This window comes from Mauremys reevesii, linkage group 1 (genome assembly GCF_016161935.1).
Source record: "Mauremys reevesii isolate NIE-2019 linkage group 1, ASM1616193v1, whole genome shotgun sequence".
In the NCBI taxonomy this organism is placed as follows: domain Eukaryota; kingdom Metazoa; phylum Chordata; order Testudines; family Geoemydidae; genus Mauremys; species Mauremys reevesii.
In genome coordinates, this window is record NC_052623.1 from 47,631,672 (window position 1) to 47,648,678 (window position 17,007).

A 17,007-nucleotide genomic window follows, 5' to 3' on the forward strand; every position below is an offset into this window, starting at 1 on the left:
GTAGTGAAAGAGGTGCCGGGGCTAGGGTGACCAGACATCCGGATAAAATTGTGACTGACCCAATATTTAGTTGTTTGTCCCATGTCCCGACCAATGCACAGTCGGGATGCCATTTGTCCCGATATTTTGGCGTGGGGCTGGAGTGTACTGGTCACCTTAGCTGGCAGGCTCCCTATTTGGCTCTGCGCAGCTCCTGGGAACTGGCCACCAGGACCCTGTGGTCCCTAGGCACAGGGGCAGCCAGGGGGGTCTCCGTGTGCTGTACCCGCCATGAACGCCGGCTCTGTTGCAGACAATGGGAGCTCTGGGGGACGGGTGCAGACCCCCCTGGCCGCCCCAACCCTAGGAGCCAGAGGGACCTGCCAGCTGCTTTCCGGGAGCCACCCCAGGTAAGCGCTGGCGGGACCCAACCCCTGCCAGGTACCTTTGGCTCCTAGGGTCAGAAGTGGCTGGGGGCTCTGCACGCTGCTCGCAAGTCCTGCCCCCGCAGCTCCCATTGGCACGGTTCCTGGCCAATGGGAGCTGCAGAGCCAGCGCTTGTAGCAGGCGTAGCATGTGAAGACCCCCCCCCGGATGGCAACCAGAGGGACCTGCCAGGCATTTCCCGGGAGCCACCCCAGGTAAGCACTGCTGGGACACAGATCTTCCCCACCCCCAATACCCAGTGCCCTTCCCCACAGCTCCGCCACAACTACACAGTGCCCCACAAAGGCCCCCACTGCCTAGCACCCTCAAAACATACAATCCCCCCACTACCCTCCACCCCCTCACAGTCCCACACCACACCACAGATCTCCCAGACACTCACTTCCCCATGCCCTGCCCCCTGCCCTGGCCACACTCACCAGCCCAGCCGGGAGGTGAGGTGACTGCAGGAAGGAATTTAGCATTTGCCATGGCGGTGAGTCCAATATTAGGCATCATGCTGATTCAAAAAATCATGAACAAAACACCAAGACTCACAAGAGCAATACTCTGGTCTTAAATTTTTTCTGCAGACCAAATGAATCCTTCAGTAACAAGGTTATTGCTGCTGAGCTAACTCAAATTTACCACATAGTAGTCCATCAACACTCCTATCGCTCGTGTGACTGTGAACTTCAGTTGGTGCCTACCTTGTATCCAGATTCAATAATTGCGAAGCATGTAAGCTGTGGCTGAACTAAAGGAAAGGCATTAATCAAAAATGTGCTGTTGCCACTCTCAACAGAATTTTCAAAAGACCTCAGCAAGCCAGACGGTCCCTAGTTCTTAATAGCCACAGATGCATCTAACAAGGGCAATGTGAAAATTTACCCCTTATCACTGAGATACTGGATACCCAAACATGGGGTCCAAGATAAAATGTTGGACTTCTATGAGCAAAGCAAAGAGACTGCAGAAGCAATAAGCACCACATTACTTGAAAAACTTATAGCACACAAACTAGACCTGAACAGTGTCTTCCTACTGTGCTGATAATGCAAACATGAATTATGGAAAGCGACAATCAGTGTACCAGAATTGAAAAAAAACAAAACAAAAATACCTTGCCTGCAAACTGCCCTGCCCATGCTGAGCACAACGGCATGAAACACACTAGCAATAACCTGTAAGTTGACGCTGAGACACTGGTGATTAAGATGTTCAATCATTTCAGCAGTTCTGCTAAGAGAGTAGCAGCACTGAAGGATATGTTTGACTTTGTGGATATGGCACTTTGCTATGCCATGTTCCGACACACTGGTTGAGTCTTTTCCCTGTTGTAAACAGGCTTGTAAATACACAGCAGGCTGTTAAGTGCTACTTTGTTTCTCTGGGCAGTGATGAGTGCCCAAAATCTCTATGGATGCCATTCTCCTACATGGAAAACGGTGAACAAAGTGAGGGGCCTACCAAAGTTGAGGTTCATCTGTTTTTCCTCCAGAATGTCCTGGGAGGTATGCAAATTGTGAAGTTGATTTATTGACTGAATAAAAACCCCTGCCCTTTACCTGGTTGTTTAGTGCACAAATAAATCTGTGTGTTTAAATATGGACTACAACTAAGTCTATGATTTAGTCAGGGAGGGCACAGCAGTCACTGATTCTGGACTTCCCTGACTTAGTTTGCTTTAACGGTCAGCGGCTGAAGCTGGGGTTGAAGGCAGGGTTGTGGGCTTCCCCTCTGTGACTGCGGCTGGGGCTGGAGCCAAGACCCTTCACTCCCCTGCCCTGCAAGCGGTATCCTGTGCCTTTGTCTCATGGCTTGCGCGGGAGCTGGAGCCGGGGCCCTGCGCCCATGACCTGTGGCTTCTGCCAGGGGCCAGAGCTGGGGCCATAAGCCCTTGCCCCGTGGCTTGTGGTGGGGGTTGCAGCAAAGGTCGTACGCCACCCTCGCAGCTTCCTAGGGTTGTGACACCCCCTCCCCATGTGTGCTGATATTTTACTTATGCAATCTGGTCATCCTAGCCGGCGCTCAATCAATTTTTTAACTTTCATAGCTGACACAGCAAACCTAGAGGTTTGGCTCAGCCCTGGCACAAATTAAGCACTAGTTGCGTGGATGTAACTGAGAACAGAATTGGACCCTGGGTTTCTAAAGTGGTTTTAATGCAGGATAGCACAGTTATCCCTATTGATGCAGATAATATTTTCCATCTGAGGATCTCAAAATGCTTTACCAACATTAATGAAATCATCTTTGTATGAAATATCCTCACTTCACAGATAGGGGAGTAGGCACAAAGAAGTTAAGTGATTTGCCCAAGGATACACAGAAAATCTGTAGCAAAGCTAGAAACCCAGATCTCCTGATTCTCTGGGTCAGACCAAAAGTCCATCTAGCCCAGTATCCTGTCGCCTGACAGTGGCCAATGCCAGTTGCTTCAGAAGGAATGAGCAGATCAGGTAATCATCAAGTGATCCATTCCCTGTCACCCATTCCCAGCTTCTGGCAAACAGAGGCTAGGGACACCATCCCTGCCAATCCTGGCTAGTAGCCATTGATGGACCAATCTTCCATGAATTAATCTAGCTCTTTTTTGAACCTTGTTATAGTCTTGGCCTTCAAAACATCCTCTGGCAAAGAGTTCCGTAAGGTGACTGGGTGCTGTGTGAAGAAATACTTCCTGTTGTTTGTTTTAAACCTGCTGCCTATTAATTTTATTTGGTGACCTGTAGTTCTTGTGTTAGGAGGAGTAAATAACACTTCATTATTTAATTTCTCCACATCAGTCATGATTTTATAGACCTCTACCATATTCCCCCTTAGTCATCTCTTTTCCAAACTGAAAAATCCCAGTCTTATTGCTCTCTCCTCATATGCAAACTGTTCCATACGGTTGCCAACCCTCCAGGATTGTCCTGGAGTCTCCAGGAATTAAAGATTAATCTTTAATTAAAGATTATGACATTTGACGAAACCTCCAGGAATATGGCCAACCAAAATTGGCAACCCTACCCCACTGCCAGGAGCCAATCCTGGCTCCCACAGGCCTCCATTCCTACTCCTCTCCAGCAGATTCTCTTGATTCTATACCCAACCTCCCACCATGCAGCCTACCACTCCTCAGGCCCCAATCCTCTGGTTGGCTCTAGCTGCTTCTGCCTATAGCCTGCAGGGGTGAGGACTGCCCAGGGAACCAACCTCCATTAACTCCCACATCCTACTCTGTGGTGCAAGGGTGAGGTTGCTGCCACTGAGTTTGGAGTTGGAAGTGGGGAGGGTGTCAGCTCTGCTGCATTGGTGCACATGGTTGAGGGCTCTGCCACACTCCACTCAGCACAAGAGCACTCCAGGATTGCAGGCAGTTACTACTACTGCTGCCCGCAGTGTAAGCAGCACAGTGGCCTTTATAGGCCAGACAGGAAACTGCATGTAGCAGCTCCTGGAGTGTTTGTATTTAGCTGTGAGGTCACAGGAGCCCCTTAAAAATGACCTGAAAGTGCAAGTCTTCAGAAAGTCACAATCAGCTGCACTCAAACCTCTGACAGCCAGGAAATGAAAAGGTACACACCAACCCTGTAACTCAATCTTCTCTCTTCCCCTTGGAGCTGGGAATAGCCACTGAGAATGGTTCAGTACAATTGATGCCATATGTAGATACGAAAAAGCACTATCAGAAGGTTCTATTGTGTTGTGTTGTGTTCAAAAGGTAACTGCAGCATTTATCTGCACATGGTCTGGCTGTATTCACTGGGTTACATGTAGCTGTATTGAATGGTGGAGAGATTAGTTGGAGTGGGTTAGAAGAGATGTTACTGTGCTATGAGAACCGGCATGCATACCTTGAGGGATCAAGTTTGCCTCATTTCAGCAGAGTTCTGTAGGCTGCGTCAGTAGAGGTGCCGCTGATTGTCAGTTTTTCTAGTGGTATGCATGACTGTGGTCTCTATGGTTAACAATAGGTAAGTGAGGGCAGTGTCTCAGAAAGGACCTTTGGGCAAAACTGAAGGGGTGGAAATATTTTGTAAGTCTAAGGTGGTTTGTGTGAAGTACACTCAGGGCAGGTCTACACTGAGATCAATGCCCTGAGACCTATCCACCGGTGGCCAATTTAGCGGGTCTAGTAAAGGCCTGCCAAATTGACTGCCGGTCGCTCTCCTGTACTCTACCCCCGACAAGAGGAGTAAGGTAAGTCGACAGGAGATTTTCTCCCATCAACCCCCCTGCGGTGTAGACCCCGCGGTAACTTGACCTAAGGTATGTCGACTCCGAGTTGCGTTGCATAGGTCCATTTACCGCGGTAGTGTAGACATAGCTTCAGTGTTTGAGTGTAGGCAGCTCCTGTTTGCCATGCTTGACATAAACCCAAAGTTTGCCTTTGCACAGAGGTGTGTTAGACTTTCTCTTACAGAGCTCTTATGCTGTAGTCCCCAATGTCCTGTAGCATCTGTAGGGGTAGTGCTAGTATGCGTCTTATTGGTTTGTTGGGCATTGCTCGTAGAGGGCATAGTTCAGATTGCATTGTGGGCATGGTGTGCACCTTAATTATTCATTTCCTGGTTGTAAGCTGTTAGTTAGCTCCATGCATTTCAGCGGATGTTTCCATCCTCCCTCCTTGGGGTATGTCTACAGTTGGCCACTGTAACACTTCAGTGTAGACAGTACCTATGCTGATGGGAGTTGATTCTCCCATCAGCATAGGTCATTCCACATCCATGAGAGATGGGTAGCTAGATAGATGGAAGAATTCTTCTGTCGACCTAGTACTGCCTACAATGGGGGTTAGGTCATCTTATCTACAGCCTTCACGGGTGTGGATTTTTCACACCCCATAGCACTGTAGATAAGACGACTTAATTTTCTAGCATAGATGAGGCCTTGGTCTCAGCAATGTGGTTTGCTGAATGCTCCCAGCACGCCTGTTCTCAGCTGAAAACTACAATCTCAGTACTATATACTATGCCACACACTGAACATGTTCATTCCACTCCTCACTCATCTATGCATTGTATTGTATGCCTGTTTTATGCCATAAGCTTGCCTGTTCTCAGCTCCCTAACTCCTCTCAGCACTGTGTGCCTGTTGCATGCACTGACCATGTTCATTCCCAGATCCCTATCCTGGGCTCAGCACCGTGGGGGCATGTTTTGAAAGGAAGACAGAAATGGGGGGTGTATAGAAGTGAGGACATTCAGTAGGGCTGAGCTGAAGCACCTCTATATCCTCTACCACAAAGCTTAACTACACTCCTCTGACCTCACTCTCCCTTCAGAAGCATCATCATCAGGAGGGAAGAGTGAGTCTGGAACCACTCCCTCGCTGCTGGAGACAGGGGAGTTCTAGGTTCCTTCCCCTAATCAGGAGGCAGCCATGGAGGGGAGGAGGAGGGCAGAGATGACTTCACTTCCCTTTCCCTGAGCATATCATTGTCAATATGCTCAGCTTTCCCCCTTCCCCACTATGTTCCTGCTTTGTCAGCACTACTCAGCTCCCAGTGCACAAAGTCCCTTTGAAGACCATCCCTTATTCATTGAGATATCATAGAAAAACTATTTTTCTGGAAACTCAGTTCTCCATCAAAGCTCTAGCCACTGAACGGGGTTTTCAGAAACACGGCATTTGAATGAGCCTTGTACTACTGAGGATTGTTGTGTAGGGATATGCTGGCCCCGTTAATAGCTGTGCTGGACAACAGCCCTAAAGGTTGGCAAAGGGGCAGAGCCATCACACTGCATCCTCCCAAACTCTACACTCCCTGCACTGATCCAATACACCCCACAGTCACACTCACTGCCCCAATCCCGCTCATGCCCTAGCTTGGCATCGAAATAGTTATAATGATCTGAAAATATTATGAGCAGCTCATGTTGTGGAGAATGTATAGCAGGAACCCTTTGACCAAAAGACCCTGCAACTTGCTTTTCTTTGATCACATTCAGTCCTACTGTTCAGGAAAGAGTGAAGGACATGAGTCATGACTGCATTACCCTTGGCTCTTTCATCTATTTAATTAATGCTAATTGCTTTGACAATACTTGTAAAGCAAAATCAGAGTCTGCACATGGGATTTAGAGCACTTTAAAGCATTGCTCTTAAACCAGAAATGTTGGTCTCAGGGCAAGACTTCCAAAAGGAGCCCCCCTCGAATGCAGATAGAGAGCAACTGGTGTGCACAGCACATGATCTCTCAAAGCTGCCAAGGGTAGGGCTCAAATTCACAGTGACTGGGTGCAGCTCAAGTTCAATGGCCACAACATGTCACCTTGAGCCTCCCAATTACTGAGACAACAGACTGCCTACAAATCTTCTAGCTGTTAACAGAGTCTTGTCTTGCTACACATGTGCATTTCACTCTCTTAGGTATGTCTATGCTGCAGCAGCTAAAGTGACATAGCTATGGTGGTTTCAGAGTAGCAGCCGTGTTAGTCTGTATCCGCAAAAAAAACAGGAGTACTTGTGGCACCTTAAAGACTAACAAATTTATTTAAGCATGAGCTTTCGTGAGCTCTTCCGAAGAAGTGAGTTGTAGCTCACGAAAGCTCATGCTTAAATAAATTTGTTAGTCTTTAAGGTGCCACAAGTACTCCTGTTTTTTTTTATAGCTATGGTGCTGCAGCTGTGCTGCCACTGTAGTGTAGATGCTTCCTACATCAAGGGAAGAGGTTTTTCTATTGATGTACATAATCCACCTTTCTGAGACGTGGTAGGTAGGTATGTAGACAGAATAATTCTTCCATCAACCTAGCTGTATCTACAGTGAGGATTAGATTGATCTAAATATAGCACACAGGGTGTGAAATTTTTCACAGCCCTTAGCAAGGTAACTAGGTTGATCTACATTTTAGGTGTAGATTATGCCTTAGGCATGACTAGTATGTGCCAACCTGGAGGATTAGAGCCATGGTTTGAACCCCAGATGTGTGCAATAAAACATTAGAAGAACAAGGTGATTTTGTAAACAACTGATTTTGTAGGGGGCTGTATCTCAGGAGCCAATTGCTCAGATGACTACAACTTTGGGTCACTAACCCTGTCCTGCACCCTCATGAGGCACAGCAAATTTCAACACAGTCCAAGTCAGTACGTGGATTTTAGAGCACCTAGAATAGTTAACCTGTAGACAAAAAGCACCACTCAACCTTAGTTACACAGAGCTGCAATTGCTATATTTTAGATTTATAATTCTTCATTGTCCTGCAGGTAGAGCACTGTGCTTGAATTATAATAAAGTTGATGTAGTTTCCCCAAATTACCACTAAGGCTGCTTAAATGGAGTAGTTTGTGCTGTCATGCTTGTGGTAGACATAGCCTATGCATCAGAGAGTTTGGTCTCCTCTGCTGCGGCAAATTTAGAACAGCAACTAATTTCAGCAACTTCAATGGTACATGCGAGTGCATAATCAAGCCAGTAAAGTATTGTATGTCGTTGTTACTATTTACAATAATGTGTGCATCTTAGAATAATAGAGTTGTAATACTGGAAGAGACCTCAAGAAGTCATCTAGTCCGGTCCCCTGCACTGGTGGCAGAACTAAGTATTATCTAGACCATTCCTGACAGGTGTTTGTCCAACCTGGTCTTAAAATCTCCAGTGATGGAGATTCCACAACCTCCCTAGGCAATTTACTCCGGTGCTTAACCATCCTGACAGTTGGGAAGTTTTTCCTAATGTCCAACTTAAACCTCCCTTGTGGCAATTTAAGCCCATTGCTTCTTGTCCTATCCTACTTAACCTCTGAGAACAATTCTTCTCCCTCCTCCTAGTAACAACCTTTTATGTACTTGAAAACTTATGTCCCCTCTCAGTCTTCTCTTCTCCAGACTAAACAAACACAGGTTTTTCAATCTTCCCTCATTGGTAATATTATCTAGACCTTTAATCACTTTTGTTGCTCTTCTCTGGACTTTCTCCAATTTGTCCACATCTTTCCTGAAATTCAGACCCTAGAACTGAACACAATACTCCAGTGGAGGCCTAATCAGCATGGAGTAGAGCAGAATTCCTTCTTGTGTCTTGCTTTCAACACGCCTGCTAATACAGCACAGAATGAGATTTGCTTTTTTTTTTTTTTTTTTGCAAGTGTTACATTGTTGACTTATATTTAGCTTGTGATCCACTATGACCCCAGACCCTTTCTGCAGTGATCCTTCAGTCATTTCCCATTTTGTATGTGTGCTAGTGATTGTTCCTTCCTAAGTGAAGTGCTTTGCATTTGTCCATATTGAATTCCATCCTATTTTCTTCAGACCATTTCTCCAGCTCATTCTGAATTTTAATCCTATCCTCCAAAGCACTTTCAGCCCCTCCCTAGTTGGTATCATCTGCAAATTTAAGTGTACTCTCTATGCCATTATCTAAATAATTGACGAAGATATTGAACAGAACTAGACCCAGAACAGAACTGATCCCTGTTGGACAGCACTCAATATGCTCTTCCAGCTTGACTGTGAACCACTGTAACTACTCTCTCAGAACTGTTTTCCAACCAGTTATGTACTCTGCTTGTAGTAGCTCCATCGAGGTTGTATTTCCCTAGTTTGTTTATGAGACGGTCATGCAAGACAGCATTAAAAGCCCTACTAAAATCAAGATATACCATATCTATTGATTTTCCCTCCCTCCGCCCCCTCCAAGAAAGCTATTAGGTTGGTTTTACATGATTTGTTCTTCCAAGCTGCTAATTACTTATCACTTTATTATCTTCTATTTGTTCGCAAATTGATTGCTTAATTATTTGTTCCATTATCTTTCCAGGTACTGAAGTTAACCTGATTGGTCTGTAATTACTCATGTTGTCCTTATTTCCCCTTTTATAGATGGACACTATATTTGCCCCTTTTCCAGTCCTCTGGAATCTTTCCCATTTTCCATGACTTTTCAAAGATAATCACTAATGGCTCAGATACCTCTTCAGTCAGCTCCTTGAGTATTCTAGAACTATTGCTACTAACCTTTTTGGTGAAAACTAAAACAAATAAGTCATTTAACATGTCTGTCATTTCCACATCTTCCATAGGGCTCATCTTTAGGGAGGCCAAGAGCATGGGAAATATTCCAAACCCATCATCATACTTAATCATCTATTGATGACAGCTGAAAGCAAAATGTGTGTTACAAGTGCTACAGAAAAGCATAATACAGAGGAAACTAGATCTCAGCAAAGGCAGCAAAATCCTGGTAGCTGGGGAGAATTTAGGTCTTGTACACACAAAAACTTCACCAATTTAACTAAACAGATTCAGTTACATTGGTGCAGTCCTCTTGTGTGGACACTCTTAAGTCACTCTCAGTTATAGCTGAAAAAACTGACTTAAGCTGAATTGACATAAGGTATTCATAAGCTGATTTAAGTGTCCCCAGAGGGGAGTTGTACCAATTTAGTTAAATCGGGACAATTTGCATGTGTAGACAAGGCCTTAATTTTCAGTTTTAGTCACAGATATAGATTAACAAAGTTTCATGGAGTTTATTTGCTAGTTCTCTGATAAGTACTTACTAATTGACTGGGTAGGGCAACTAAAGCCTGATCTACACCTAAAAATGAGATCAACTCAGGGAAAAATTTCACACTCTGTGAACATAGTTAGGTCAACATAAACCCCATCATAGATGAGCTTTCGGTCAACCTAGCTATCCTCTCTCAAAGAGATGGATTAACTACATCAATAGAAAAACCCCTTCTGTCACTACAAGAAGCAGCTATACTACAGTGCCATTGTAGTGTAGAAATACCCCAACACTAGTCTATTTGACCTTTAAACAACTTTTGCCAGTCCTTTGGAAAGGAGAAGGCTAAAAAGAACACAGGACTCAGCTAAGTTTAAGCGAAACAAGGTGGTCAGATTGGAATGTAGAGACACCAAGGAAGTCTCCTTCATTAAGGGACAGATCCTCCAAACTCTTGCTCACATAAGTACTCTGTTTTTAGTACTATAGTTGATCTACATTAGCCAAACATGAGTTGCCCCTTAGCTTGGTTGGAAGTACTTGGGTAAGGACTGCCAGGAGTAGGGGTTTCCAGGATAGCCCTTACTGCCCACTGATCCACCAAAGACAGTGGACATCTGTAGTGAAATTCGATACATGCTCTAGGGAGCACCCAAAACAAGGCAAAAAGAGAGAGATGGCCTCATAACCTTCTGCTTCCTGAATTTAGTAGCTGAGTAGGGCCCCAGTCTTTCATGCTGATCTGCACTGGCTGACATTTGACTTCAAGGGGCTCCTCCTGGGTGCAATACTTTGCCCCTGCAGAACAGCTTGTAGTCTCAGGGCTTAGATCACCCATAACTCACTTCAAACAAAAACACATTTGGGACAAGTGCGTTATGTCCTTGTCACCCAACTTATGGGAGAAGGAAACAATCAGGTGCTGGAATAGCAAGAGAAAGAGAAGAATAGATCCAAAAAAGGCTGCAGCAGAGCCATGAGCAATAGTGCTAGTAAGTACGATGATGCGGATTTATCTGTTAGAAGATAGATAGGTTACCCAAGTAAATATCTCATTCCCTCTGCCCCATATCAAGGCAATTCCTCAACATAAAACTATCTGTTGAGGTGTTTTGACCTTCCTAAAAGGTCAACCCAAAACATTTAGATAACAAGCATTTAGGTAACTTTCAGGGGTTTATCTTAAACTAACTTACCTAAGAACAGCTTGGGGCCTGAGGCAAAGGAACATGTCAATTATGCTTAGATGGTCTGTATAAGATTCAAACTAGACGGTATTAGATACTGGCCTCTACCACAAAGTTAAAATCTGGATCTGAACTTTCCCCAAATTTGCTGGGGCTCTGTGGTTTTGGCTTGGGCCCATCTCTGTTCAGCATGATGTGTATTGTATATTTAATTATGTATCTGTGACCACAGAATGCTAATGGATGCATTGCATAAGTGTACAGATAAGATCCAGTGAAACTCTGAACCTTTGGAGGCTTGCCCATCAGGTTGTTGTATTTATCATTAGGACTCCATCCTAAGATTTGTGTACTTGTGCTATCCAAAGTTATATCTTAAATGATAGCTTATTCTGAATGCTGTGAAACTGCCATAAAGGCATTGGGAGTAATGGAGAGGTAGAATGCAAAGCTATGAAGGAATCCCAGTCAAAAGTTCAAACCAACATGTTGTCACGTGGCATTCAGGATAGAGCCTACTGGCTGAATAAGCACAGATTTAAAATATTTCTGACATCTGAGGTGACTGTAAACTTGGGCACAAAGAAGATGCCATAGCTCCACTCTGCTGGGAAATGTGGAGAGAACAGAGCATGCTCTCCCTCCCATCCATGGCAACTCAGGGATTGTCTACACTGATGGTAGCACTTAGTGAAGACACTATCTATGCTGATGGGAGAGCTTCTCCTGTCAGCGTAGGCACTCCATGTCCTGGAGAGGCAGTAGCTATGTGGACAGCAGAAACCCTCCTTTTGACATAGCACGGTCTACACCAGGGGTTAGGCTGGTATAACTACATCACTCAGGGGTGCGGAAAATCCACACTCTGAGCGATGTAGTTATATCAACATAAGTTGGTAGCGTAGACCAAACCTCGAAGTGGCTATGGCTTTATGGCTCTAGATGCGGTGGGGAGCAGATAGGAATAGAAGGGAAGAGAAAGTTTCCACTCGCCGTGGAGGGCACATTCCACTCACAATTTGTATCCAGGTATCCACCAAGTTAACGCTGCTCCTTGCATTATTAGCTACTGCTCCATGCCTGTATCCCCCTCACAAAGGCACAGAAACATTTCCTTTGCACAGGCATGGGCAGAGAAGCCAATGGTTGAATGCCCTGAGGCTGAGGGGGGTCATTAGTCAGAAACTCCATTGGATTTTCCTGAGTTCATCTGCCTCTTGTGGGTATTACCATCTAATATGTCTCAAAATACATAACTACCACTAGTGCAGGGTGTGCATTTCAGTTTAGACAACTGAAAGAGGAGATAAACTGTAAAGAAAACTAACAGACATACTCTACATCCTCACGGGTAAAAATCAGTCAAGATTTGGTTATGTTTAGATAAGTGTCAGAAAACAGGACATAACACAATATTAAATATAATTTAGTAATAACCTGTATGTCTGATGTACACATACATAGAAACACATGTCTTTACAGCAGTGCCAAGTTATTTTGGGAGGGGAAGGCAGGAGTTTGGATTCAGTGCTTGAGGATGTCATGGTTATAGTTCACCACTAGATGGCAGTTAGGTAGCATTAATTGTCATTTAACTGCTGCATATAGCTTCCAGGAAATGCAACTGACACATATAAACATATATTAGCATTCTCATGTCTCCAGGCTGTTAAAAAGCATCTCTGCACGTGCACTCTGGGTGTGAAGACTGCAGAATGAAGCAGACTGGTTTTGGCATCCCAAGAACTTCTAATGAGAAACTCTTCTACTGCCCTGATGCATATACATTATTACATGTCATTTCCCAATTTCACCACAATTCTGAGTATCACAAGCTATTTTTAATTGTATTACTTTGTCCAGAAGAATGATGCTGCTTATAATGAATATTTACAGTCACTTTTTACAAAAGGCATCAGGCTTCATTAACATAAGAAATCCTCACCCATCTCAAATCTATAATTTGAATAGCTAAGATTTTTGTGATTTGTAATTAACGCAGGCACTCCACATTTTTGTGGACAGTATAATGTTAATTCTGACAAACAGGAGATGGCAGGACATATCAATCTTCTGATTTTATAAACTTTTAATCTGGGATACAAAAAGGGAGAGAGACCTTATGTAATGTTTTTGTTTTGGACGCACTGGTGCAGTTAAACCAATGTAGTTGTATACCCTTAGCACAGATGAGCTGTGTCAGTCTAAACTGTGACTTGCACTAGCTGTACTTTGAAAGTGAGGTAAGTCACAGTTTAAACAGGTGCAGGATGTCTACATTAGAGTTCTGCACTGATTCAGCCTAGTGCAAAACCCACACTGTACATAAGACCTTAATGGTGTCCCATTTACTCAAAAATGAAGCAATATAACTGGCCACATCCATTGACAGTGGTAAGTTTTTAATTAGGCACAGTGAAATCAATTATAGTTAGTAACAACATATTAAGTCTCCACCCATCATTTTAAAAACATTAATAGACAACTACAGGTAAAATAATTGACTACTTTTGAAATATGCCTCCAAATATTTCATTAATTTACCACCAATCATTGCTGGTAATGCACAGTAAAAACAACTAGAGGTTTGATTTATGTTGTGCCTTTCACCCCATTGTGCTCTACAAACATTAACATTTTCTGGTCCAAGGGAAGAGTGCGACCTACTGAATTAACATGACTGCACAGAGTTCCACTTAAGTGTTCTTCAGCAAGAACTGACCCAGCCAGTCCTGGCTTAGCTTGGTAAAATCCAACATGATCACGTCACAAGGTGGTATAACTGCAGGCCATAATAAACTGCCCTTGAAAAATTTACTTGAACTGCTTTGCTGCCAACACTTTCTTTAATATTAATATACACAGGGAAAAATAATTTGATGTTAGCTTCCAAACCTGGTATTTAAAAATATATCATTGCTTGCTGTCAGCATATTTTAGCATTAACAAGCTGCAACAGCTCCTAGCATTCGGGTTGTCATTTTTGTATTAATAAAAATAAACCTTGCAATATGAACATCTAACATATAGTGGGGTTTGCTTTCCTTCTTACCTCTTCCTTCTTTTCTTCGGTACCAGAAGCTAAATTGAGGCTCAGCTGAGAGTGGCTGCTTATGCCACTGTCTTCATTTCCATCATCATAGTACCCAGTTTGCACTGAGTCCTGGAAGCAAACAGGATTTCTCCCCAACTTCAGAGCAGGTAACTCAACTCTTTCCTCGCTTTCCATTGAGCTCAGTGACAATGTACTGTGACGATCCGGGCAATGGAAATTAATATTGCACTTGACCTTCTCAGCACTGGGGCTCTGAGGTTTAGGGGCAGTGGGCCTAAGAGGAATGCTAGGCTGCTCATATTCACACGTAAACTGGCTGGTACTTTTTGGTTCATCAGAGTCTTCATAAAACACTTCATTAGGAAGTGCACTAAAGTTGTTAAAAGCGTGTGAGGAACTAACATCATTTAAGACACATGATAATGTCCTGAAGCTGTTGGCTTCACCAGTAAATACATTTGTTTCAGTGTCTGTATCCTGAGAAACAATTGGACTATGAAGATGCGGAGTTCCAGAAAAGGCAGAATCTGGACTGCACACAGGGGAAATGCACCTCCGTCTGTCATTTTCATTGCTACTAGAAACCCTGCGGGAGTAGTCGTCATGTAGTCTGCTGTTTGGCCTTGTTCTCTGGTTTTGTTCGTTCAGAGGAGGAGTCATGCTCTTAGCACCATCTTTCTTCCATGCAACATCTGTAACATTGCTTACAAGTTTCAAAACTCTGTCAAAATCCTTTGCTCTGACAGGGCTCTTCCAGCGTTTTGACTGTCTCTCTGGGTTTCCACTGGCTTTGTCGGAGTCAGCAGAGGAAGTGCTGACTGTCCTTTGTGGCACTTGCTTTTCACTTGCAATCTTGAGGTCAGTGAGATTTGAGGTGGACTTTCGTTTGAACGAGCTCTTTTTCAGAAAGTTTAAGCTATCTGTGCTTTTGCTTCTCCTGTAGATAACCCTGTTGTTTTCAGGATCTTTCACTAAAATTTCACAGATCTTTGGCTCCTGGGTGATAGGAGATGTTGGCCTCGTGCAGTTCTGCTGACTCTGAATTTTATCAGTGTCTAATAAATTGATGCGGCCAACACCATAGGCGCGTCTGATACTGCGTGATCGGTGAGTATTCCTCAGGAAGGAATCATCACTTTCCTCTACATCAGAGCAATCAGAAGCCAAACCATCCACTACATTATGGGAATCATGTAAAGGCCCCGAATAAGAACATCGGTTAGTCTGAACTCTCACCACTGCACCATTTGAGACATGTTTTCCCACAGTGTTCTCATTTAAGACATCTGAGCTTTCTCTGGCCTGAATTCCTTGAAGAACTGAAGATTTTAATTTCTTGAAAGATCCCATTTTTCTAATGGAAGACAAAGCATTCCACGTTGAAGAGCTGCCCATCACAATCAGAGAACGAGGCCTTTCTGAGTTGGAGGTAGTTCGTTTCCTAGGGGCAGAGAAAAAGCGCATGATTTTTGAAGGGCTGAGATTGTCATCTTGTATTTCCTCTTCAGCACTGCTGTTGCTATTGCATCCCCCATTGCTAGTTATACTTCTTGGTTCTTTATTATCCATTACTATACAGGTAACAGTGGTGCCATTTCCACAGCCATTCTGAAATGTTGTCATGTCCTCAATGCCATAAGCATGAGGGCAGAAAGTGCTATAACTCAGATCCACAATACCATCTTCCTCAGTTGTCCCAGGTCCCAACCCTTCATCTACTGCATCTCTTCTTGCCTTGTTTTCACATCTACTGTGTGAACTGAGCTCTCCAGACTGCACTGCCTGCATCAAGAAAACAAAGCCAGCAGTTAGCCATTTTCCCCCCACAAAATTCCCTACGAAATGAGACATGGTTCCCTATGAATAAAATCAAGGACTATTAACTAAACAAAGCTGTATCATGGGCTCGGGGAAAAGCTGTTAATAGTTCACTTTAAACAAGAAAAGGGACACTTACGTTCTGTTTAGTTATTTAAAAGACCAATTTAACTTAAATATGTTTTTGTTTATCTGACTCAAATAATCAAACCTACCTTAGTAGAGCAGATATACTGTAATGCTATGTGAGTTAACCTACCCAGTTTAACAATACATTTTAAGCAAATATAGTCCCACCTCTAAAGCACAACGTTACATTACACTAACTATTGCAAGAAACAAAATTATAAGACTGAAACACAGTGAGAGATGCTTCAGCACTTCCCTTGCTCTTTCTTTTATTCTTAACTTGAAGCAAAATGGAAACTTAAAAAAAATACTATTCTGGGGGGGCTGAAGGGGGAAGAGAGATCCAGCCATTTTTCTCATCACAATACTAAGTTCCTGAATTCCAAGACACATGACCATATATGCAACCAAGGGGAAAGACTCGCATCAAAAAGACTGAGTGCCTTCAGACTTATAAATTCCCTATCATGTGCCACCTACTCTTATGATATTATTGACTTAATACAACAATAATAGAACATGTATATTTTCTATAGTTTGTTGCTATCCAAGGGCCAAACTTTGATCACCTTACTCATGCATGGAGTATCACTGAAGTAATAAATGCAAGGCACTCAAGTAGCTTGTAATTTCCTTAGCAGACAAGCCTAGGGTCAGTCAAATCTACAGCAAAGTAATTTTCTCTAATAAAAGAAAAATACACAAGCAGGTATTTGAGGCAGTAAAAAAGTAGGCAACGACATACAAAAGCCTGTCCTGATGATGTGCTGTTGGAAGAGTGACCTAGGGCAGCCGATGGTGGGATGGGATGCAGATGAGCACGGGAGGAAGCAGCATGTGTTGTGCTTCATGTACTACAAACAGACAAATTAGGGTTCACTGGGTTGTGCTTTCCTGACCTTTTGGTTCATATACTATCCACAGATGCTGGGAGGGATGGAAATTAAACAAGGGTGGTAAACAAT

General features: G+C 43.7%; 1 protein-coding gene across 14 annotated transcripts in view; it reads right to left on the minus strand.

Annotated features, from left to right (window-relative positions):
* Positions 1-17,007, minus strand: part of SPATA13 (spermatogenesis associated 13) — a 110,770-nt gene that overhangs the window by 50,823 nt on the left and 42,940 nt on the right. For 12 of the 14 annotated variants that reach the window (XM_039496032.1, XM_039496011.1, XM_039496091.1 and 9 more), the window contains one exon: positions 14,093-15,877. The exons of 1 other annotated variant lie outside the window; for it this stretch is intronic. In XM_039496032.1, the coding sequence (XP_039351966.1) occupies positions 14,093-15,877 (1,785 nt within the window). The remainder of the gene's footprint in view (positions 1-14,092; positions 15,878-17,007) is intronic. One more of the 14 variants, XM_039496100.1, reaches the window with a different exon arrangement.